This window comes from Camelina sativa, chromosome 19, assembly GCF_000633955.1.
Source record: "Camelina sativa cultivar DH55 chromosome 19, Cs, whole genome shotgun sequence".
In the NCBI taxonomy this organism is placed as follows: Eukaryota; Viridiplantae; Streptophyta; class Magnoliopsida; order Brassicales; family Brassicaceae; genus Camelina; species Camelina sativa.
Window position 1 is genome coordinate 6,967,746 of NC_025703.1, and position 24,115 is coordinate 6,991,860.

Below are 24,115 nucleotides of genomic sequence, written 5' to 3' on the forward strand. Positions count from 1 at the left end.
TCTCACATGACTATTCCTACCGATGAAACTACTGAGCCAAGATCTAAGAGAAAAGAGAAAAGATCTACAATCTAAAGCATATGTTTTGTCATTTATCAAATTATTTGATTAAATTTTTAGTGAAAAGCCAAATGCATAAAGGAATAAGTATTTCAATATGAAATTTATTTGTTTTTTGAATAATTATTTTAGTACCTTTTTAATAAATTTTAATTATAAATCAAGTTTAATAAAAAAATAGGTGTTTTTAAAATTTATATATTATATATCACATGTATTATGTTTCAACCGCTATTGCACCCGCTGATCAACCAGTCGTAAACCTCCCGCAAATGCACCAATTTTAAACCGCTAAACCAGTCGTTCAAAACGCTTAATAACGCTTGAAACCGCAATCGCCCGCTTCCGCAATCTCTCGCAACCGCAACCGCAACCGCAGCGTTTGAACCAGTCACGCCCTAACTTGGTGTAAACTTTTTTCCAATTTCTCAACCTCAACGACTGTGTTGGGCTCTGTGTCGCATTGTAAAGCCCAATAAAAAGAAAGAAAAACAATTGGTTTACGAATAATTTATTTTTTCGGGGAACAGATTAAGAACGATAATATGGAAGAAAATATGACACACACAATCTCATCTGCTTTGTCCTTATCTATCCAAACCATTCTTCACCTCCGGCTTCTCATCCATACTATCTTTTTCCATTGCCAACACTTTCAACTGTTACCGAAAAAAAAAAGAAAAAAAATATTAATTCATCACAAAATATTAAAAATTTAACCAAATATAAAACAAGCTTTGCTTACCACTCACACTCTTCATCTCTCCGCATAGCTCCATTCCAATCAAGGTGTGTGAGATTCTTCTGTATTTAGACCAAACAGTTCATCGACGTGTTCTCGGCGAGAACTTCTCGCTCACGTAGCTATGTCTTTATGTCTGAATTTCGCAATAAATATCTAACTCAAGCCTTTTTCTTTTTTTTTTTTTGCTCTTTTTGACAGACCAACTTCCGAAAATGGAGATCACAAACGTCACCGAGTATGATGCCATCGCAAAGCAGAAGCTGCCTAAGATGGTTTACGACTACTATGCATCTGGTGCAGAGGACCAATGGACTCTTCAAGAGAACAGAAACGCTTTCGCAAGGATCCTGTGAGTTTTTCTTCACTTTCCTTAAGAGATGATATTTTATTGTTTACGGTTGGTTTTTACAAGAGATTTGATGCATACCATGGATTGTTTACTAGCTTTCGGCCTCGGATTTTGATTGATGTGAGCAAGATTGATATGACAACCACCGTGTTGGGGTTCAAAATCTCGATGCCCATCATGGTTGCTCCTACTGCCATGCAAAAGATGGCTCACCCTGATGGTAAAAATACTGAGTTATGTAGAGATTACAGAGTGAAAACTTGTTTTAGTATAGCTAAGGTTGCTCTAACAACTCTGTTGTAAACTAACGCAGGAGAATATGCTACAGCTAGAGCTGCATCTGCAGCTGGAACCATCATGGTATGTTATTTTTTTTTTTAATAAAATGTTAAATTGTACTCAGAGAAAAAATAGCGTTTTTACAACTAGTGCAAAGCAAGATTCATAATATTTTCAGTGTTTGGAGATTGCAAATCCACGAGCCATGCATACCCAAGTCTCTGGTTTGACTTATCTTCTTCCATGATGTTTCAGACACTATCTTCATGGGCTACTTCCAGCGTTGAAGAAGTTGCTTCCACAGGACCAGGGATCCGATTCTTTCAGCTCTATGTAAGTAATCTCGAGAGCTTGTTCTAAATACTGAAAACCCGGTCACACTTGATGGTTCACACAATCACACGTTATGATCGTTGAGCAGGTATACAAGAACAGGAATGTGGTCGAGCAGTTAGTGAGAAGAGCTGAGAGGGCTGGATTCAAAGCCATTGCTCTCACTGTGGACACCCCAAGGCTAGGTCGCAGAGAGTCTGATATCAAGAACAGGTAAAGCTAAGTCACTTGAAATATGACGAGTCTACTGGATTTTAATATGTGAACACATAGCTCGAAAGCATAACATTCTTCTGCTACAGATTCACTTTGCCTCCTAACCTGACATTGAAGAACTTTGAGGGTCTTGACCTTGGAAAGATGGACGAGGTTAGCATTCATCAGATACTATCCAGCTCTATAGCCTGAGAAAGCAGTCTTAACTCAGAGATGTTATGTTTATCTTTCCTGAGAGTTCCTGAGCTAGTTATGTTTCCACCTGCAGGCCGCTGACTCTGGCTTGGCTTCATATGTTGCTGGTCAAATTGACCGTACCTTGAGCTGGAAGGTAAACAGAGTAGTTTAAAGGATACACAGCAAACAGAGTTTTTAAAACTTAGAACAGAAACTTGATTTCTTGACTGCTCTCACTTCACGAACAGGACGTCCAATGGCTCCAGACAATCACCAAATTGCCGATTCTGGTCAAGGGTGTTCTTACAGGAGAAGATGGTGAGTTACCATCTGACAAAACAAATGTCTGCTTCACTTTAAGTTTAATAAAAATTACCTCACCACATCAACTGTAATTATCCTCCTGCAGCGAGGATAGCTGTTCAAGCTGGTGCAGCTGGGATCATTGTGTCAAACCATGGAGCTCGCCAGCTTGACTATGTCCCAGCAACAATCTCAGCCCTGGAAGAGGTAGATGATTCTCGACTTAGAATACCAATTTTGGTTGTCAACAAGTGTTTTGCGTCCAACAATTTCAGCTCTGTTATCCTGTGTTCAGGTTGTCAAAGCAACACAAGGAAGAATTCCTGTCTTCTTGGATGGTGGAGTTCGACGTGGCACAGATGTCTTCAAGGCACTTGCACTTGGTGCCTCCGGAATATTCGTAAGCATCATATGTCCATTTATCAGAAAGCTGACTGAAACGAATGACAGTGATAACACATTATTATTATGATGACTTCTCAATCTCAGATTGGAAGACCAGTGGTATTCTCATTGGCTGCTGAAGGAGAAGCTGGAGTTAGAAAGGTGCTTCAAATGCTACGTGATGAGTTCGAGCTAACCATGGCACTGAGTGGATGCCGGTCTCTAAAGGAAATCTCCCGTAACCACATTACCACCGAATGGGACACTCCACGTGACAGTCCACGTCCTTTGGCCAGGTTATAAAGAGAATACAACAACAAAATCGCAGAGGAACAGCAGGAACACAGAACATATAATGGCTAAACTTATTCAAACTCTGATGAAGTCACTTGGCTTTCTACTCTGCTACTTATCTCAAGACTTGTTTCTCCCTCTTATCTATCATCTACACAAAACCAAGCCTAGAGATTCTGTAATGCTATTTCGCTACTTCTTTCTTCAATCTTCAATCTTCATTCCATTCTTCTTTCCAAATTCAATATATAAGTTTTACAGTGATTCCACAAGAGGACATAGCAATGAACACAGTGAGTATATAGTGACTGCAACCGAACTCTTTATTAATCAAAACAAAAGCAACGGATGATTACATTGACCCTATTTGAACAAACTGACATGTACAACAGAAGATAAAGATAAGCGCGTTCATAGCCGTATACAAGCACACACGTCCTACAGATTCCAAGAACTAACCATTCAAAAAAACAAAATTCTAATTTTCAATTTAGAACGGCCAGATGTCAGATCCACCAGGTTTCTCCACAAGAATCCGATTGTACTCAGGCCTCGCCGTCTGCAAAAAGAAGCAAATCCAACATGAGAACAATGCGAAATCGAGTTTTGTACAAACGGAATTAGCAAAGATGATCGGATGAATTTTATTTTACCAGATCTTTGAAGATGACGTAGGTTATAAGGATGAAGAGCACAAAGAGGATCTCAAACTCAGCCAATCGGAAGAAATAGAATACTGAGTCAACAAACCGAGTTAGAAGAGAGTCGTCTCTCCTCATGCCGACTCGATTCGTTCCTGCACGTCGGCCGATCATCTTCGATTTAAAATCCTTCCGCCGGCTTTTGATCACAAGACCACCGTCGCTTCTCGTTTGCTCTCTCTCCCCAATCTTACCGGCGAGTTTGTTACCCGTCGACGAATAATAAAGAAAATGTTTGCTTTTTAATTCACTAAAAGCCTTTTTCAACTCATATGGGCCGTTATGTTAAAAAGGCATTATATAATCAAAGCCCACTAAGAGAGGATTAAAAAAACGACAAGTTGTTCACCGTGTTATAACAAAGACGGCACACGTTTATGAGGAACGCGCTTCGCCTTCCTAGAGAGATTCAGAATCATCAGATCACCGAGTTTCGCATTTGAATCCTGCTTCCAGGTACGAATTCTGGATAATTAGGTTAAAAATCAGGTTTAAGCTCGAAATTAGTGTTCTTTATAGACGAAATTAAGAACCTTTATACTCAAAAATCATTTTTTCCTTAATGGGTTTGATTCTTCTCTGTAAAAATTCAATTTAGGATTTTGAAGTAGAGAAATGGATTGGAAAGGGCAAAAACTAGCGGAAGAGCTTATGCAAATTCTGCTCATAGCCTTTGGTGGTGTTGCTTTCATTGCTGGATATGTAACGTCTTCGTTTGGGCAATGATGATGATCTATGCTGGAGTTGTGCTTTTTACAGCTATGTTCACTGTCCCTAATTGGCCTTTTTTCAATCTTCATCCTCTTAAGTGGTTAGATCCAATTGAAGCAGAGAAGTATCCCAAACCTGAACTGACGACCTGAGTCTTTGGAAGAAGAGAAAGAATAAGCATTGTTAGGTTTGGTTCTTTGAGCTTCTCTCTGTTTTGGAGTTCAAGATTGTTTCATATGTCTATAGTCTCTAAATTCTCAATCTTTACCTTGGTAGACCCTTTTAATGTAATGAGATGAGCTATTCTAAAGTGCAAACCTTTGGTGATCAAAGAAATGTTAATCTTTCTATGTTCATTATTTTGCTAAGGATTCCGGGTAGATTAAGGTGTTCAAGTAGGGATTAACTATAGCTATATATGGCTTTCTTCTTGAGCGTTGATGTGGAATGTTGAAACTCTTTCTAAGATCAGTTACAGGGCTGTGTCGAGGCTCGCGATATTTAGTTGCATCTGAAGTTTGCGTCCTGGTAGGTTGAACTTGAAGCTTAGTAGTTTGTTCACTCTAAGGATGATCACATGATTCTTCACTTGATTTAGCAGCATATTTGTTTTGACTAGCATACATTTATCTGGTGCTAATCCTTGTGGATGCAAGATCCGCACTTGGATTTTCGTATTAGCTTTAAGGATCGGGCCCTAGATGGAATTGTGTGAGCTGAATGATCTTACATTGCGTAAATGGTATTGTTGCCATGGGCGTTTTCACTGGCGGGGTTCAAACACCAACAGTCCTTATCATAAGTTGCAGTCATAGTATGTCGGCGGGTTGATTAGGCAGCCTTTCAAAATTCTCTCTTTCTTTCTCTTGACCTTATTAGATTTTTCCAATCCGGTTTCAACATCCAAGTGGGTCAGAAGAAGCATCGTTTTCATGTCGTTAAAGAGATGAGAGAATGTTAAAAAAAGAGAGAAGATTTGTTCTTCTTCTTCTTCGTAATCAGTGAGAGGGTGCCCTATGAGACTGGGTTTGTATTACGTTATGTTGACGGTCACGTGGTTGTGACCATCTCTGGCCTTCGAAACCTCTAATACGTCCAGAGGTTTCTGCGCGTGGCTGATTATGACATTTTTATCCCTTTCAGAGAGAATATGACGATGATGAAAAGCAAATCGATGAATTACGTTAAATTCCAAAAAGATAAAAGAAAGAAAAAAAGATAATGAGAATTGGTCTACTTTATCCATTTTGTGGCTTTCAGTCATGTGCTAAGTTTTTCATATCATCATCTTTAAGACTGGTCCATGATGAATTGCCTCCAGACAGGTTTTTCTTTGTCGCGATATTGCAAGATATAGAAACTGATTAATATTTTTATTGTAATAATAAAAACTTGCGAAAAGTTTTGAAAACATATATATCATGTATGTGGATATTCAAAGTTATCGTAACATTGTTTGTGCCAATTATATAGATCAGCATCCCTTCAAAGAGAAATCAGAGACTTCAGAGTATGGTAGTTAGTTATTAGTTAGTCACCTCTCTAATTGCAATTATCGACTCTGCAACTTTGAGACGTGTTTTTCTATGGGAAGGTATCTTAGTAGTAGTACATCGATCAGTCATCACTCATCAATAACGCTACTATAATATAGGTTTTCTAGTCCGGAGTTGTCACAATAATATTTTTCCGTTTTCTAGATTTTCAATTTATAATATCTAAAAAAAAAAACGAATACGGATTGGTAATCCTTTTCTGATTTTGATCAAATATCTCTCCTTAACTTACTATTTTTTTTTCCCTTTTTGCATGGTGTCATTCAAATAGGACATTTTAGCACGCTTATTTAGTTTGTTTCGGATCAAACCATATCAGTTTATTGGACGTACACAAACTAAACTCATATCGCACCAAACGAAAGCAAACAATTATTTTTAGTGTTGTATTCCAATAAGTACTTCGATAAGATTATGAGTAGCATGCTAGCAGCTACATAGGAAAAAAAAGGATAATGGGTAACATCCTAATCAGTGTGTGTAATATTCACGTGAACATTGAAAGATTATGACGGATGTTATGAGTGAGATATACTGTATATTCCGTCAAAAAAAAAACAAAAAAAACAAAAAAAAAAACTTGCAAAGGAAATATTGTACTATATATTCCGTCAAAAGAAGAAAAAGATTGTACTAGTATATGGAATAAATAAATACTAGTACATTGATATATTAGTATTAAATAACATCATATTCATGTATCAAAAACATGATTGGCCTATCTTAACGCTGAAAGGTCGACCTCCACACAACACAAATCCCCCCAGCTGGTTAATGCTGTTGGTTTCTTTCTGGGGAGCTTTACAGTATATTTATATAAAATAATCCATATATATATTCAACATCAAAAATATTCATTCGAATTGATCGATTAGTTTATCAAGAAGGATGCTATCCAAGTAAAATTCGAATCTATAATTATTTAGATATCGATGATGAGAGATGAGACTGTATATATATGGTCGTTACTAGTTAGTTAGGATATTGTGTCTACATACCTATATAATATTTGCTAAAGTTTTGGAAGTATAAGAAATATATATAATGTGGCGTGCATTATTGGCGTTTTTTTATATCTTTTTTATAAATATATGAGGCACGATTATAGTGGTATACATCATCTTGTTCGTCACTCTCCCCCATCCAATTCTTCACATTTTTAAAAAGTTCCAATGAATTTTCAAATTTTATATTCTATTTGTTGCAATAATCATACATCGCTTTGACGCCTTTTTGATCCACAACAACGATTTCATGCTTCAATGTATGAGCTATGAACACGTGCCCCAGTCAAGATAGAGTAATTCTCTCTTTCTTTCTCATATTTTATTGTTCTTACTTTGATCAATAACGATTGGAGCAATAATAAAATACATAAAAAATTCGGTTTCGCATTACGATGTACTCTACTTCCGAGTTTAAAGGAGTTAGAAAATGACGAAGTCTTACTATAGATATATTGGTGTAGACTGATAGTTGATAAATACATTCAAATATATATATATATAGGAAATATATACACCCTAGAATACATGATATTTTAAGATTTTTACATGAATTAAAAAAAATATTTAATGTTTAACAATAAGTGTATTATTTATTTATGATAACATATTTTATAATTATTAACCAATAGTATTTCATCAAACTTTTAAATTCTTTTTGAAATTTATAATTTCTTAACATTAATTGATAAAAGTATACATGAAATCATTTTTTGTGATACAAAAAAAAATATTAAAACATCATCTTTTATGATACAGACGGAGTATTTGAGAATAAGGGAACACAAGGTGTTCGTTAAAATCAACAAGTTTAGAGTCTTTAGACTATGTAGTTTGTTAGGGTTACTATTAAAACTCTATATATTGGAAATACAAGAGTTAGTTGAAAAAAATTAACAAAATAAAAATAAATAACCTTTATATATATATATATACTGATTATTAAAATCTTAATATTATCATTTATATCTTGATCTCATATTTATATATATATATATACACACTATATATAGTTCGAGTTTATAAAGTAAAAACACGTATACAGATGTGTGTGCATAAAATCCCTTCAACGAACCATCTTTTTGTGTCGACTTCCCGATATAGTAACACATGTAAAATGTTCAATGAATAATAGCGATATATGAACGCTGTACTGTAGACCCTTTAATTATTTAAACTCAAATAGTTGAAAGCATAGGGGTCCCCTCAAAATTTCTTGTCACTATATACTAAATTATTATCTTTGGACGACATTTCAATATACTATGCTTTAGCATTCGGTCGTTTTGGTTCGATGGAAGTTCATAACTAAACATTGCTGCCATTTGCCACGTCGCCTAGTTCAACTATAAAAATATTATATTGTTTTCTTATACCCACACATATGTGCATTTAACTATACGACATATATTGTCAAAGAGAATAAGAATATCCTTCGACATTTCTTTGAACTAATGATTTGATGCGTTATTATTGATCATCTGACCATAATTATAAATGCCAGATTTAAAACTTCAAACCAGAAGCAAAAGAGCTATATATATATATATATATATATATATATAAATTGAAATCTGAACTTTTACATCAAACATAAATTAAAACATTATACTATATTTATGTAATATATTTGACGTACGTTAATTCTTGTTAAAACGAAGTACGTTAATTCATCCATACTCATCATCTTTTTATCCAGTAAACTGCATAGATTAAAAAATATAGTGATTACGAAAAAACGATTTTTTTAATGTGTTGAATTTTGTTTTCCGTTTAATAGAAAAATCCGTTAAACATTTGGTGTTTCGTCGTCATTTTTATTTTCCAATAAGAATTGTTTGCATAATTTTCGTTCCGTGTTACAAATGTTTTCCATTATATATATCTGATTAAGAGGAATGTTAAAATCTCGAGAACAACATTATTTGTTGTGGTATCTCTTCTGTTCAGCGAAGAGCCACATAAAGCGCCGCAAAACTACTCAATGACTAGTAATAACTAATAAGGATGAACAAATACTGCCGAAAAATCAAAAGAGAGAGATCAGCTTCTATATTTTATGGCCTCCACTTGCTAAGTATGTCTATATATAGCTATGAACTCTACGTAACATTAATTATTATAAGCCAGATAAGTTACTGATATATTAAATAACTATAATACTCTGATTTAATTGATAATTTCGTATAAAATGATCTATAGAATGGTGTATTAGGGTACTTGTCACTCTTTGGAGTTTTTTTTGGTTTTCAATCATATATAAATCTTCATTATCTCAATTTTTGGTTTGAATATTCTGCTATTCCATCAATCAAGCATTAGTAACTAATATTCCCATATACATTAGTTTTGCAACTAAATTATTCCTATAAATATAATTCTCTTAAGTAATTTTTTTTCCTGTTATTTTAGATTGGACCATCACTATTGTAGACTTTGGCACCAACCGCATATATTCTTGTTAGTTAAGAAGAACCTTTTAAATATAAAAATTCATAATAAAATATCTATTTATATAAGAAAAAACAGATATCACATTTGGACAATAGTTCTCCGAGTCACATTGCCGGATTTTGCGGTCTATATTGAGTAAGAGTAAGTAGTAACTGCTAATATATAAACAGAAAGAATAGTGCCAACCTTCCACTAAAGGAAAGTTGTTAGGCTTAAGATTAGTTGGAAGAAAAGTCACCTTCTATATTGGGTAAATAGTGATTATCTAATTGGTTGCTTCAATATATTCCCTCACAGCACAGTCACCTATTTCTTTAGTTTATTACATTAACAATCTGAAACGTGGACGGCCGTAGTTAACTGTCTAAGTATTGTTTATAATAAATATTTCCCATGCAACCCACCATATGAATCACTATTTCGTCGTATCCAATAAATTTTTCACCCAATGAACTTTAACAACTGTTATTTGTTCTTTGACAATCTTTCAAATTCTTCAGATATTATTAATTTATTACCATAAACTTTCATACATATTAATATTAATATCGAAATCTTTGAAAAGTTAGATATTTTGGCCATTTAAACATGCATGTAGTTTGAATCGCCTTTTAACAATTATATATGAGAAGTGGTGGAACAAGTCTTACAAATAGCTTGAGACCTTGTAGAATATGTCTATTATTTAAAATTCTAGTTAAAATACTCGACAAATTATTCTAATTAATATGTAGTTGAAAAAAAATACTCGCTCCATTGACCAAATATATACTCGACCCACGTCCAGACTTCTATAAATTTGATCACTTGACAGACTAGGTCAGTAGAAAATCTTGAAGTCGGTGCGATTTATGTCTATATTATTTAATTTGAATTGTAATTTTCCTTTCGTAATTTAGTTATAGTAGAACCAAAAAAAACTCATATCTTTATATTTATAAATAATTGTTTGTCTAGAAACTTTTTTTTAAAAGCTGTTTGGTCTTAATTAATCATAAAGGTGTTTTTTGTTAAATCACGTTAATTTTTTAATCCGGAGTTTCTAAATACAAAAATATTGTGGTATATATACGTATCTCTCACAGATACGTATACTCTATAATTATATCCCAACAAACAAGAATATTAACTACTCCATCTCTCGTATTGATGTTTTGACACTTTCACACATATTAAGAAAATTTTTAATTTTAATTTGTAAATTAATTTATAATTACTTTTTGGTAGAGAGAGAAAATATGTATCATTAGATGAATGCCATGTAAAAAAAAGCATAAAACAAAAATATTATTTTAGATATTTTTATCTACAACATCAATTTTTAAGGGACAAAAATATATCCTAAGACATCAATCTATTAGGGAAGGAACAAAAATATATTCTAAGACATCAATCTATTAGGGATAGAGGGAGTATTAGTGAGTGTTTCTATAATATTGGAAGAGTGAACAAACAAACAAAACTTAAAAATCCATCATATGAATGAAGAAGATATCTCCTAGTTGCCCAAAAATTAATATTTCTTTTTGACATTTTTCGAAACCATGTATGACCTCTGTTTTAACACTTTTTGGTGTCCTGAGATATTTTCGTTAAATGTGAAAGTGAACCAATGTGCATTAACTAATGCAATGTTCAGTTTATGCTTCTTTTGCTCACCATTACCCAATCAACTAAGTTCCTCTTATCCTAATCATATAATATTATATACACTAATGCAAATACACACACGTATACAAACTAATTTATTGTTTGTACGTAACCACAAAATTTTGAAATTTCATTCCATAATATTTCGACCCATACTTAGTAAGAGTAGAGTATATTAAAGGTTGTTTTGTGCTTAAATTAGTATATATAGTCGTTAATTTCTTGGCTACCCGCAAGACTAAAGTTAAAATTTTATCTAGATAGATCAATAATACGACGATTAACGTGTACATAACATTTAAGTTTGAAGTCCAAGTCTATGCAAACTGTTGTGCATAGAGTACAACCTAAGGTTATTCTTCCCTAATTGAACCATTATATGTAAAACTTCCCTAATGAGAGTTGATAAATGAGAACAAATAATAATGTTCATCATTGCAAACCGATTACTTTGGACATGTCTTAAACTCAAAACACCCAAACACGCTTTCGGACAGTTGACTTTGCTTGCGTTGCATACATATTTATAATCGTCCAACGATAAAAGATCACCCTATCAGATTATGTGTTGCATTTTAGAAAAATATAATAATGAAATATGTTATTTAAAAAGTAACAAATGCGTGATTACTTATTTTATAGGTATAATGCCGTGAATTTCGTCACATTTCCACTATTTTTGATTGGTCTCTCCACTGTGTTACCACCCACCACTCACATATCTAGGCCTACACATATCCAATGTATACGGTTCTGCTTACCAAAATAACAAAATGTTCTTTAAGATAGGTTAATGACAACGACCGTTTACTAAATATTTATTATTTAATATTTTATTGGGTTAATTTCAATAAGTCATATTCAAATTAGATACTTAAAAACTTTTTTTTGACGTGGGTTAACTTCACTCGTTGGTTTTTATTTCCAAATTGACTGAAATTGACTTTTGATGATTCTCCTTCCATGCAAATACCAAAAAAATTGACTAACTAAAACTTATACGGCGTGTGATTTGGTTATTTAACTTTTGGACTTTCGAACAAAAGTTTACTTGATTCTTTGTCTTACTGTCATTGGTCCATTATTTAAACTTCTACAATCATTGAGAAAATAGTTTTTTTACTCATAAAATCTATCCGTGATTGGCACAAGTAACAGAAAACGTTTCGAGGAGAAAAAGTAAAAATTATAAGATCATAAACAGAAAGGGTATTTTAAATCAAACAAAATGTTCCATATATATACGGCATGCACATATACAAAACATATCTGTGTTTAAATATTTTTTTATATACTTCTCATAATGATGAACAATAATAAGTGAAAGAATAACAGAAACCAGCTGAGCTCGAACGGCTAGGCTACCCTACAGCCCAAAAGCTACAAACTGGTCCCTCAAAATCTTTCAGATTTCTAGATTGACCCCAAAAAAAAAGGGAACTAGCAAACCGCACCCCAAACACAGAAAAAAAAAAAAAAAAAAAAAANAAAACAGAGGAGCAGATTCCGGGGACGTATATGCAAAGCATCCCACTGGTATAATCGCTCTCTCTTTGCTTCTTCTAGAAGCTTCTTCATCACCACGTATCTGTAAATTCGTGTCCAATGTACACATAAGTGAACTCACATCACATCTGCTTAGCCAAGTCATCAGCTCCGATGAATGTACCGTGAAACCCGTACGGAACCCTTGACGGAAGCTTAACCGTTGCTTCGACCTCTAAGCTAACGGCGTTAACTATCTGTAACTCCGATTTCCATGTCTTCTCGTCGTGGACGAAACAGAGGATGTGTCCTTCGTCCTCTTCTTCTCCTCCTTCTCCTGGGAGAAACAGAGGCTCTCCGCCGTAACGGTTATCACCGTATAGATATTTCTTGACTTCTCCGGTAGTGAGATCAACTTTAGCGAATCCGGATACTTTAGGCCAAGGCTCGGCTAATGCCAAGTAAGCGTATTTGGTTTTACGGCCGAGCATGTTTCGGTTGACCATCCCTGCTTCAAGGTTGACCTGTTGATCTCCGTCGGAGATGATCGGACGACGAGTGGATTCGCCGGTTCTGAGATTGAGACGGATTTCAGAGAGTACACTCTCGAGATTCTCGTCGGACTCGTTGAAAATTGAGTCCGGTGGAGTCATACAAGACCCGATCACGACGACCTCCTCTGTTTCTGGCTCTTCCCAAGCATTCCAAAGATGGAAGCAGAAGCAATCCGGAGCCTCAATCCACTTGATCTTCGACGAATCCTCGGCGTATTTGTCTAAAATTCCGAATCTTGACACCTTGTTCTTGTCGTAAACCACCGGAGAGCCACCGCGGATCATCTCCGGTAGCTTGAAAACGACTTGCTGGTCCGGTATCACGACGAAGTTCTCTGTGATCGCGAAGTCGTGCATCATCGTCGGCTGGTCAAGCTGGATCTCGACGTCAGGGGATTTAGTTCCGTCCGGCGAGAATCTGAAGTACTTCAGGTAAGGCTTTGAAACGACGTCGTAGCTTAAAGCGAAGAGTTCACCGGATTCCGGGTCGACTTTCGGGTGGGCAATCATTGTGGATTCTAACTGTCCGTCAAAATCGAACCGACCAACGGTTTTTAAATCACCGGTTGGAGTGATCCGAACTTGGTAAGGCAAATCGTCCTCCGACATAGCTAATAACCGGCCGTTGAAATAGACCAAACCGGCGTTGGCTACGCCGGTTCCGTGTGCCGGGTCGACTATACCGGCTGCAGCTCTGGCGTAGAATAACATAAGTCGGGCAATACCGGTGTGGCCGTGGAGCTCACCGATGGCTTTGGGGAAAACCGGTCGACCCAATTGACGCTCCTGAACAAACCGGTTTGTTTGAGTAAACCGGCAAGCATAGCTAGCTGAACCGTCTTCGAATTTCACGGCGTGAACCATACCGTCTCCGTCGAAGAAGTGGTGACCAGTCACCGGCTCGTGAAGTGGGTTAGCTCCGTTTCGCACATACACTCCTTTTATCGAATCTGGTATTTTTCCGACCACCGGAAGATTACGCCGGACGGGCTGTTCATTCACCGGAGCAAAATTTCCGGCGATCTGAACACTAGGATCAGCCGTTTTAGGAAGCGGGTGTAGCCTCTCGTGGCTAACGAGGAAACCCTCAGCGGCGTCCAACGCTGCAGCCGCCGCTCTCTGGAACAGATTCATCTGTTTAGTGTCGGAATCTTTGGCTTTGGGGTNTGGCAATACCGGTGTGGCCGTGGAGCTCACCGATGGCTTTGGGGAAAACCGGTCGACCTAATTGACGCTCCTGAACAAACCGGTTTGTTTGAGTAAACCGGCAAGCATAGCTAGCTGAACCGTCTTCGAATTTCACGGCGTGAACCATACCGTCTCCGTCGAAGAAGTGGTGACCAGTCACCGGCTCGTGAAGTGGGTTAGCTCCGTTTCGCACATACACTCCTTTTATCGAATCTGGTATTTTTCCGACCACCGGAAGATTACGCCGGACGGGCTGTTCATTCACCGGAGCAAAATTTCCGGCGATCTGAACACTAGGATCAGCCGTTTTAGGAAGCGGGTGTAGCCTCTCGTGGCTAACGAGGAAACCCTCAGCGGCGTCCAACGCTGCAGCCGCCGCTCTCTGGAACAGATTCATCTGTTTAGTGTCGGAATCTTTGGCTTTGGGGTTAACAACAATGGCGGGGGAGTTCGAGGATTGCTTAGGGAAATGAAGAGCTGGAGGAGTGTGAAGCGCAGATGAAACATTGAGCTTACGTGTGACACGACTGGTCATGGGTAAAGAGTTACAATAACTCAAGTCGGAGCTTTGAGAAGACGATAATGGGGACTGAGTATTATTGCCACCAACCCATCTCCCAGAAACCGCCGCAGTCGCCGTGAAAGAAGCCATTTTTTTTTTTTTCAAGTATGTCCAATCAGTATTTTTTTTTTGGTGCTTGGAGTGAGAGTTCGAGTTTGTAAAGGGCTCTGATTTTGTTTTTCTGATGATTGTTTAAGTGGGGAGAAGAGAAGAGAGAAGAGAGAGTTGGTTTGGGAGCGATGAAGTGTTGAGGGTTTATATAAACCGGGAGGTGGGTAAGTGTGGCCACGTGTTGATTCCAGTGACAGAGATTGGGAATGGAGTGAGTGGAGGTTTTATGAGAAAAAGGGTACTTTGGGAAGAAAAATATATGTTATGGTTCAAAGTTGAAACCTTTCACACATAGGTAGACAAAATGTTTTTGCAACACACAAAAAAAAAATAGACAAAATGCATCACTACTTTAACTTCCTTTTGTCTTTTTTTTTTTTGTGGCTTCTTGTGTTTCTAAGTTTGGTAACTAAAGCTTCCAATCTTTGGCAACGTGAAGATATATATGTCCTTAAAATCTCTAATCTGGTAACAAAACGTATCCTCTTGTGTTGAGTTCGAGGGTTCAAGACACTATATACGACATTGTGTTTATTGGTGTTTTTTTTTCTTTTTAACCGGTGTAAGTTGTAACATGAAACAAAGTGTGTAGAAAAAATCTAAAATGGTTTGGAATTCTTCTATATATGATAAGAATGCATAGTCTAGCAGTTTTTACTATTCGGTGAAATACATTTTAGGCTTTTGTTTTTGTGTTTAATTAAAAAGGATGCTATAGACAAAAACAAAGGGTCCCTAATATATATACCACACATTAAGTGTCAATTTGATGTTTCATTAAGTACGATCATCAACTTGGCTTATGTCGTGGCTCAAGAGCTTCTTGTTTGCCAACTCCAACTTGGCCTATTCATCTCCACATGAAAAAATATCTTCAGACTTTACGTTATATGTCATGTGTGTCATGGTCTAGTATTGTTGAAATTTAAGAGAATATATAGAGTAATACAAGTATTGAAAATGTTAATTGGCTTATTTGTTGAGTCAAGTATTGGTGTCCGTACAATAGATTATGTTATAAAATTTGGATGTTTTTTCTTGTGTATTGACATATCTATCAACTAACTATACGGTCACAAGAACCCAAATACTTCGCGATCTCATCTACAACTTAAAGTCAGATATCATTTTGTAACTAATTAGAAAGTCTGAAACTTTTGAAAAGCTGGAATAAAACTAACAAAACTTGTGCCTCAGTCTATATATACCCGAATAAACCAAAACTTCAACCACTAAATAATACTAATTAAGTGTCTATTATTATCCTAGTTCCCAAAAATCATAACTTATAGAAATGAACAAAATCGTTGATTGAACACTAATAGTATACGCACGCAATTTATAAAAAAGAGTCGGTGTGTTACATCATTTAACTTGCTCTCTAAGATTTTTAACTTAGAATTGTCTGAAGTGATGATGTTTTTGTCACTTGGATTTTAGTTTGACGAGATCTATAGAAAGATGTTCGACCACACCTTTTTCTATTTGGTCAACACTCAACAGGGATTCTCGCATTTATGTTTTTTACCTTTGTCATCAGATTCTTACATACACGCTTAAATAAATTTACCCAAATATTTGTTGCCAACAAAGAGTTACCCGAAATATATTCTAAATCATCTGTACTTTTGGATATACAGTATTTGTTTTCTTCAAAATATTTTATTTATGTCACCATAAACGGTCTAAGCACAATAAACGGTCTAAGCACAATAGAGTCTTTATTAATTATTTTGTATTAATAATCACAGTCTATGACCTTGAGTACGAAGTCGTAGTAACTTGTTTACTCTATCATATATATACTTGTTTATATCATGAAATTACTAGAATTAGAAGAGTCTTGAATTTGCGAGTATTATATGTTGATACACATATTAAATAAACGTAACAAACTTGGCGTATTTTTTAACGAAGAAACACACTTCACGTATTATTTTTCTAGAAACCCCGACTAATAGTTTAATACAAAAGAAGCATATAAAAATCACAAGGAAGAGTCCCTGCACCAAACCAACTTTGTATAATCATGATATATATGGCCTCGTGTAACAAACAAAATCTTGCATTATAGGTGTTCTTGGACATTTTTAAAACGATAAAAAGACAAACTGATAAAATAAGATAGAAACAAATAACACGTAAAAAGATAAGTAAAAGGACATCTGGGTCGATATTGTTTCACTATTCTGTGATTGGACCATTGTGTCGTCTATCTTTTTAATGCTTTTTTTTGTTTGGGTTAGAGAAGTGAAATCAAATTGGTTTGGTACGTCGTTAGTGAAGAGGACACGTTTTAGAGTTAGCCCGCGTCTTTGCCTCATAACCGAGTTCTCTCGTATAACACGTGGCATTCTTCTCTTTTTCACTTCTTCTCTCCATCACGCTTTGCTTTATTTTTTGGGATTTCTGTTCTCTTTTTATCTTCGCCTTTTTTTCATATCATTTCATCTTTTACTTTTTTTTTCTTTCATTTTCTGAATAAATAAAAAATCTAACTGTTTAACAGAGAAAAAAAAGTTGAATCTTAAAATCTTTGGAAAAGATAAATTTTAAACACGTACGTATCCGTTTACTGTTTACAACTGAAGAATATTTAATTTATATTTACGTGAAATATTATGAAATAATTTAGAGTCGAATCTAGCTATTCGTGGATCCATCCAAATTTTCATAGTTTTATTTTATTAATTTAATGCAAATAAATAACTCACATATATATGCGCTCCATGTGATTTATACGACCAAACAAAATGACATAATAAAAGTGATAGTAGAAGGAAACGAATCATATTCAAATCTTAATTAGAGCAATGCCACTACTTTAATTTTTTTTTGTAATAGGTTAGTTATTATCTTAAACCGTCAAAGTTAGGTATAAACTTTTTATTCATGTTCTCTTATATATATTCTTTGTCAGGCAACCACTTATATATAATTTATGTCCTAAAAATCGTTCTAAATGCTGATACACGTTTCTTCGACAACTCGGTTTAGCGATAACTCCTTTTGGACTTCAAACGATCTTGTGTTCTAACAACAATTGTCTACGCATCCTAATTTCAACACTTTCCCACCTAATTATTTTAAAAATCTAAAATTCACACGCTCACACGCTCAAATTTGAATATGAGTTCTGACATTGGAGGAAGACCAATATAAATCATGTAATTACAAGTTTCAGTTAAACTTAAGAATTATTACAATTAATATTCATGGTTTTCTTATTATTTATCTATATACTATTTAACTACACAATGTAAAATGTGTTTTTCCAGTCTAATTTAAGTAGGACATGTTTTATAAAGTATTAAACATGTAAGAAATTATTGAGCATGCAAGTATAAAGTTTTCCACCGGCCAAATAAAAACATGACCTTCAAAATAGAGAATGGATATATTTTTTCCTATTATAAATTTCTCTGTGTAATTTAGAGGAGTAACAAAGTAATAAAAGTTTGAAATGTCAAATTATCATCTAAGGTTTCATGCAGATACGTGACTGTTATTTTTTTTTGGTTCTGTCTTTTTTTTTTTAATATAACTGGAAAGAAAACACGCATATATGGACCAGTATCATGCATATATGGTTCAGTGTCATGTTTTATAAATGATTCAAAGTAGCATTTGCCTAAATAAATTGTCAAATAGATAATGGTAACACGCGGTCCATCGGATCAAAATCACACAAAGAGTTTACCAAAAAATTGTGTAAGATGAAAATGAGCAATGTAGAGACTCCTTTTAACATCAGAATTTATGGAATACAGTATGAAGAATTATGTTTCCTTGACGACCAATATCATGCCTAGCTAAATAGTACCACGGGTTAATTATTTCTAATCTAATATAAGCCTTGTTTTAAAAATTTCCGCCTAGCACCGATTACACCCCGCAAAATCGCTAGGCCATCCTTTCCGCCTCGATTAATGACTAATCTCCGCCTATCATCAATTATCCAATTATACTTGTCTAATTTGATTATAACCCGTCTAATCCGATTACTAACCGCATAATTTGGTATATAATGATTATTTTTAGAGCCAAATATAAATCAAATATATATTTTCTTTGTTATTTAGACATTTAAATTAAGAGTTTATGATAGTTTATAATAACTAATGTACAAATTTTTAATGAAAATCATAATTTTTTTTTAAAAATTACGTTTTTATGTGTTTACCGTAACTTTAAAGACAATACTATAGTTTTATATTTTATTTAATATTTTTATTTTAACATAAACAGAACTATACATATATTTAATACTATATATTTTTATTTTATTACTAATTTAATAAAATAATCCTAAAACTAATCCCCGATTAATCTCCGATTTTCTTCCTAAGCGTTAGGCTTACCCCGACTGCCTGACTAGCGCCTAACTATTTCTAAACCACGGAATATAAGTATGCATTAAAAAATTTAGTCCACACACCCGCCTACACAATATAATGTCGCTAGAAAAAGAGTAACTAAAAATTAATTATACAGCCTCAACTAAAAAATAAAGTCTAAGTGGGATTTTTAGTCCCGTTTGATTAGAGTCATCAATGACTCCTCAAAGCCCCATGAAAAGTGGAGGATGAAATTAAAAAATTAGGAATAATACATACTATATAATATAAAATAACGGTTGATTCGATCATCCTTGGGCTATATAAACAATCATGCCTGTGATCTTAACCATCCTTTCTTTTTAGTTTTATATAGATACAAAGAAATATATCATAAGTTATCGCCACGTCAGTTTTATCGACACCTCACTCATAATTTTAGTGATTTATCTATTAAATATATGTAGTGTGTACACACGATGCGTATACAGACATCTTATGTATTTATGTATATACGTATACATAGCATGATTTCGGGAAACGTAGCGAAGATTTTGTGTTTACCGGACGAACTCGTGGCTCACGAGAGACCTCATCAATAATTGTATAATGCTATTAAGATATAGTATAAGATTTTCTATAACTAACATTATGTAATGTTCAAAATTTCTGTTTTAAAAAACACTATCACAATATGAAGTTATTTGATTGGTATTTTAATATTCTCTGTTAACTATTGTAGCCTTTTTTACTTATGGTGGTAATAAGGTTCTTAATTCCGTGATATATCTAATCGGTGGATGAGGATGCTTTTTTAAAAGGTTAAATAAATCAAATAAGTCTGATTTTGAATGATATTGTAAAAAAAAAGTGTGTAATTTTGAATGATTGATTATGAGATACATTAAAGTTTCTCGTACCATAAAATAACCATTTTTTAGTTTACCAAAAAATATGATACTGTAAAAATGTTGTTTAGTCTAAGCTGTCTCAAATCGAGGCAGAATATATTTCAGCATGCATGTAATATAGTACTGTACTAGTAGTAAAGCTACATTTCTATACATGTTGAGATTTTTTTCAGCAGACAAATTAAGAAGAATAGGGACTATATGTGCTCTGTGTTTTAACACTTTTTGCAAGTGCCATGAGGTTGGAATTGGATCGATAATACAGCACTTGGAACTGAAATCTGAGTACTGAAAAGAAAACGAACTGTATATTTTTAACAAAAAAAAAACGAACTGTATATAATGATTCAACGTATTATGAACAAGAAAAAAAATATAAATCTTATCCTCCTTAGAATGGAATATTGTCAGAACCCTAGACGATTAGACGTGGTTCCATGGTTTCTATTTTTTGGTGGGTCAAAGGTCGACTCGTTCACGTCACATGTGTCACATTAATAATTGTGTGCTCCAATTATATCCAATATAAGAATTTTGCGTATAATTGAACTACTGTGTACACTTCTAACCCGACGCTATATGTGGCACTTATTAGTTATTACTTATATGACTCAATATTTTCTATCATTTAATTTGTCATGTTTCTATTCTTTATAAATTCATTTAAACATAGCACTTGTTGTAAGAATATCTAATGTGTCTTAACTAATATTTAATGTGTTTCTTGTAGAAACATTCGATTTACATTAAAACTTATTGTTAATTAAAAAAACTATTAAAACTATTTTTCCTGCTGAAAGTTTGGTTTTAACATATTTCAAATATATTAATAACAAAAAGATTTAAATATACACAACTTTCAAAATATGCCCTAACTAAATGATAGTCAATTTTTTTTTAGTTTTATGTAAAATAAATTTAAATTGTCGTCTACAAATTCACTTTGTAAATATAAAATTCCATTTTTTTAAAAAATATTTTAATTCTAAATTGTATTTTTTGTTGAAAGGAAGACAAAAAACAAGAACGGTAAACTTTTTAACGAATGAAATTTGGTTCCTCAAACATATACGGCGAGTTCAACGTACTAATTTGCCGGTCAAAGAGTCAACTTTCCCTCTCTTCATACGTGGACACTTTAGATTGGAGGACATCAACCCGACAAAAGACCATGTGTTGCGCACGCACATGTCAGATCTTATAAGTAAATAACACCAAGATGTCCTAACGTATTGCAGATCTTTATTTTTATTTATGGGAAATATTTTGTATTTTCCTTTATAGTGTTACGGATTTACGAGTTCATAAATTATAAGGAAAATGAAACTAATAAGCTTTTCTAAACTGGCTCACAATTAAAAAAAAAAACATATATATAAAAATGCATGCATGTCTTATGCTCAATGTTTTTTTTTCTTTTGGTAACGAGAGTATCCAATTTTAAAATAGTTTAAACTGAAAGGTGTTGACTCGTATTTTGCCTAAATTTGCTTCCTTCTATAATATTCCTATGCGCGTTAATGCAAAATAAATTGACCAGTACATATATATAAGTGTGTGAGTATTCACATACCAAACACGTTACTATACTTGAAAGTTTGGTCTTCAAACTAATTATAAATCTTGTTCTTTTCTCTCCTAATTTATGTCACGTGGAATATATTTTCTTTGGAAATTATGGTCCTAAATAAATCCAAAATATATGGGAAAGTGAAATAAACTGTTATTTAGTGGTTAATCGAATGTTTCATGTTTCTACATCAAATATGAGATCTGACTTTCAGATAGTTTATTTTTGTAAGTTATGAAAGCCTTCAAAATTGTTGCAAATCAAAAATTATCTTTGTGATCAATGTCATAGAAATTAATTAAACCGTCAGTAGTAAAAGTGAGATCATGGATCCAGTGATGCATTCGTAAATCGTAATGGTAAATTTGTTTGCTCTGATACTATATAGATCATGGATCTCCGATCCGTTGTATAATCCCGTTAAACTCATTGAATGACAAACAAAATCATTTTCTATACATGCATGACAAATCCTATACACTCAGTCACTCAGACTAAAATTCGATACATGGCATTCTCCGATCCTAACCCAAAAAAAAAGCGATATACTCTTATATTTTTGTGAAAAAAAAACTATTACATAATTGTTACGAGTATTTTGTAAACATAGTTAAAATTTGTAATACTTACAAAACAGCAATCAAAATGATTCACCACGCGAAATACGCAAGACTATAGCATAACCAAGTATGGATCCGTTGTCCAAGAGTTGGGTATATTCTAAATGGATAAGAATTTTTATATATATGTTTGGCGAGGGTTATTCCCATGTTATTGGACAAAAATGGAGATAAAAAGGCTGCACCTGATTAAAAAAAATATATTTTAAAATAGGACTTCTCCACTCTAAAAATTAACCCAAAATAAAAAGAACCGTGATTTTATTATTACGGGCCCACATCAAGTGTTCTGCGTGTGGGACCCATCCAAGTGCCCCCTGAGTTTATGACTTTTTGTTAGCCTTGCGCCGACCGGCCAATCAGCGTTCCGAGATACCATACACATACATGTGCGTAAGTGCATCTCTCTCTCTCCCTATATATATATAAACGTACATGTGTGTTTATCATATGTTCAATTACATTAATTCATATATGGTTTGAGTGTTTTTCATAAAGTTAAATGAATGGATGAGATTTGAAACTGGTGATGAGAAAAATAAATGATATGCTTTCTAATAAAAGTTTGATTTGGTAACCACGAAAATGCTAGCTATCCAATTTTTGAAAAGTATGCATGTAAAAGCAAATTACTTAAGAAAACCCTTAAAATAAAGATTAATGCATATCATAATTCCTTGTAAATAATGTCATTAATTTTATAGATTTTTTTTAACCATCGAAAATGTTTGTCGATTTTGAATCAATCGCATCTTCTAAACACTATTCTTTGAAGTTTGAACAATTCTAGATAACCTTAACTGTCTCTCTATTTCATAGCTTTGTTTATGAAGTTAGTAATCAAATTGATCAATATAATTTATAAAACTCTCGTATGTTTTCTTATATATATATATATGTGTGTGTGTGAATGCAAATAATTGGAGCCAATATGTGTAGGTATGACGACATTGGAATTTTGACCAAGACCTACTTGGAGGAGAGACAAGCACGAGAAGAAGGAGAGCAGACTTATTAGGGACATGTTTGGCAGGTGTCAAATCAAATTTCTGTTACTACTAAGAGTTATAGAGAAAACGCCACAATATGGATGACCCACTCCAAACGCTGCCTTATTTTCTCGTGCGCATGTTGTTGTATTAATTCCTTCGAAATGCATCATGCACTACAAGAATATACGTCTTTTGCGATAGACAAATCTATCGCGAATCCCTCACAAATCGACAAAAGCGAGAAATTTGCGAGGAAAGTCCGTTCCTCGCAAATCGCGTCTCGCAAATCGGTCAACGTTGCAATTCCCTCGCAACTTTTGCGAGGAAACGTTGTCCCTCGCAAATCCCACGCATTTTGCGAGGAACTACTATTCTAGCAAAATCCTAGCAATTCTGGATCTAGTAAATCCCTCGCAAATTTGCGAGGCTTTTGCAATTAAAATTTCCGTTGCAAATTTCGGTGCAAATTGTAAAAAAAATTAGAATTTTCATTTTGGTAATTAAATTAAACCTGTAATTAAAATTAAACCTGGAATTATAATTAAACTTTATACTTAAGCAAATTAATG

At 34.1% G+C, this 24,115-nt stretch overlaps 3 protein-coding genes and 1 long non-coding RNA gene across 8 annotated transcripts; 2 read left to right on the top strand and 2 right to left on the bottom strand.

Annotated features, from left to right (window-relative positions):
- LOC104765259 (peroxisomal (S)-2-hydroxy-acid oxidase GLO1) lies at window positions 708-3,374 on the top strand. Of its 2 annotated transcripts, XM_010488945.2 has the most exons (12): window positions 708-849; window positions 1,004-1,154; window positions 1,250-1,374; window positions 1,468-1,514; window positions 1,689-1,766; window positions 1,855-1,979; window positions 2,069-2,135; window positions 2,251-2,313; window positions 2,408-2,477; window positions 2,569-2,669; window positions 2,758-2,862; window positions 2,952-3,374. In XM_010488945.2, exons 2-12 carry the CDS (start codon window positions 1,018-1,020, stop codon window positions 3,147-3,149), a joined length of 1,116 nt encoding a protein of 371 aa, XP_010487247.1. In that variant the 5' UTR covers window positions 708-849; window positions 1,004-1,017; the 3' UTR covers window positions 3,150-3,374. The 2 variants fall into 2 exon arrangements, with proteins under 2 accessions (XP_010487247.1, XP_010487248.1); XM_010488946.2 differs by lacking the exon at window positions 708-849 and having other exon boundaries at window positions 1,043-1,158.
- On the bottom strand, window positions 3,443-4,070 carry LOC109131023. The gene is made up of 2 exons (XM_019241323.1): window positions 3,794-4,070; window positions 3,443-3,699 (listed from the first exon to the last, which is right to left on the bottom strand). Exons 1-2 carry the CDS (start codon window positions 3,953-3,955, stop codon window positions 3,631-3,633), a joined length of 231 nt encoding a protein of 76 aa, XP_019096868.1. The 5' UTR covers window positions 3,956-4,070; the 3' UTR covers window positions 3,443-3,630.
- LOC104765260 lies at window positions 4,191-4,908 on the top strand. The gene is made up of 2 exons (XR_763858.2): window positions 4,191-4,297; window positions 4,440-4,908. It is a non-coding gene; the product is annotated as an uncharacterized LOC104765260 (long non-coding RNA).
- Window positions 12,487-15,248, bottom strand: LOC104765261 (9-cis-epoxycarotenoid dioxygenase NCED3, chloroplastic-like). Of its 4 annotated transcripts, none has more exons than XM_010488950.2 (2): window positions 14,823-15,248; window positions 12,487-14,389 (listed from the first exon to the last, which is right to left on the bottom strand). In XM_010488950.2, exons 1-2 carry the CDS (start codon window positions 15,093-15,095, stop codon window positions 12,845-12,847), a joined length of 1,818 nt encoding a protein of 605 aa, XP_010487252.1. In that variant the 5' UTR covers window positions 15,096-15,248; the 3' UTR covers window positions 12,487-12,844. The 4 variants fall into 4 exon arrangements, with proteins under 4 accessions (XP_010487252.1, XP_010487250.1, XP_010487251.1 ...); XM_010488948.1 differs by having other exon boundaries at window positions 12,487-14,406; window positions 14,858-15,247; XM_010488949.1 differs by having other exon boundaries at window positions 12,487-14,318; window positions 14,770-15,247.

Excerpts from the sequence above, each read along its gene's own strand:
- LOC104765259 (XM_010488945.2), top strand. The coding sequence starts at position 1,018 with ATGGAGATCACAAACGTCACCGAGTATGATGCCATCGCAAAGCAGAAG. Across the intron at positions 1,155-1,249 it reads AACGCTTTCGCAAGGATCCT|CTTTCGGCCTCGGATTTTGA; the intron begins GTGAGTTTTTCT and ends ATTGTTTACTAG. Across the intron at positions 2,314-2,407 it reads ACCGTACCTTGAGCTGGAAG|GACGTCCAATGGCTCCAGAC; the intron begins GTAAACAGAGTA and ends CTTCACGAACAG.
- LOC109131023 (XM_019241323.1), bottom strand. The coding sequence starts at position 3,955 with ATGATCGGCCGACGTGCAGGAACGAATCGAGTCGGCATGAGGAGAGAC. Across the intron at positions 3,700-3,793 it reads ACGTCATCTTCAAAGATCTG|ACGGCGAGGCCTGAGTACAA; the intron begins GTAAAATAAAAT and ends TTCTTTTTGCAG.
- LOC104765261 (XM_010488950.2), bottom strand. The coding sequence starts at position 15,095 with ATGGCTTCTTTCACGGCGACTGCGGCGGTTTCTGGGAGATGGGTTGGT. Across the intron at positions 14,390-14,822 it reads AGATGAATCTGTTCCAGAGA|ATGAATCTGTTCCAGAGAGC; the intron begins GCGGCGGCTGCA and ends GACACTAAACAG.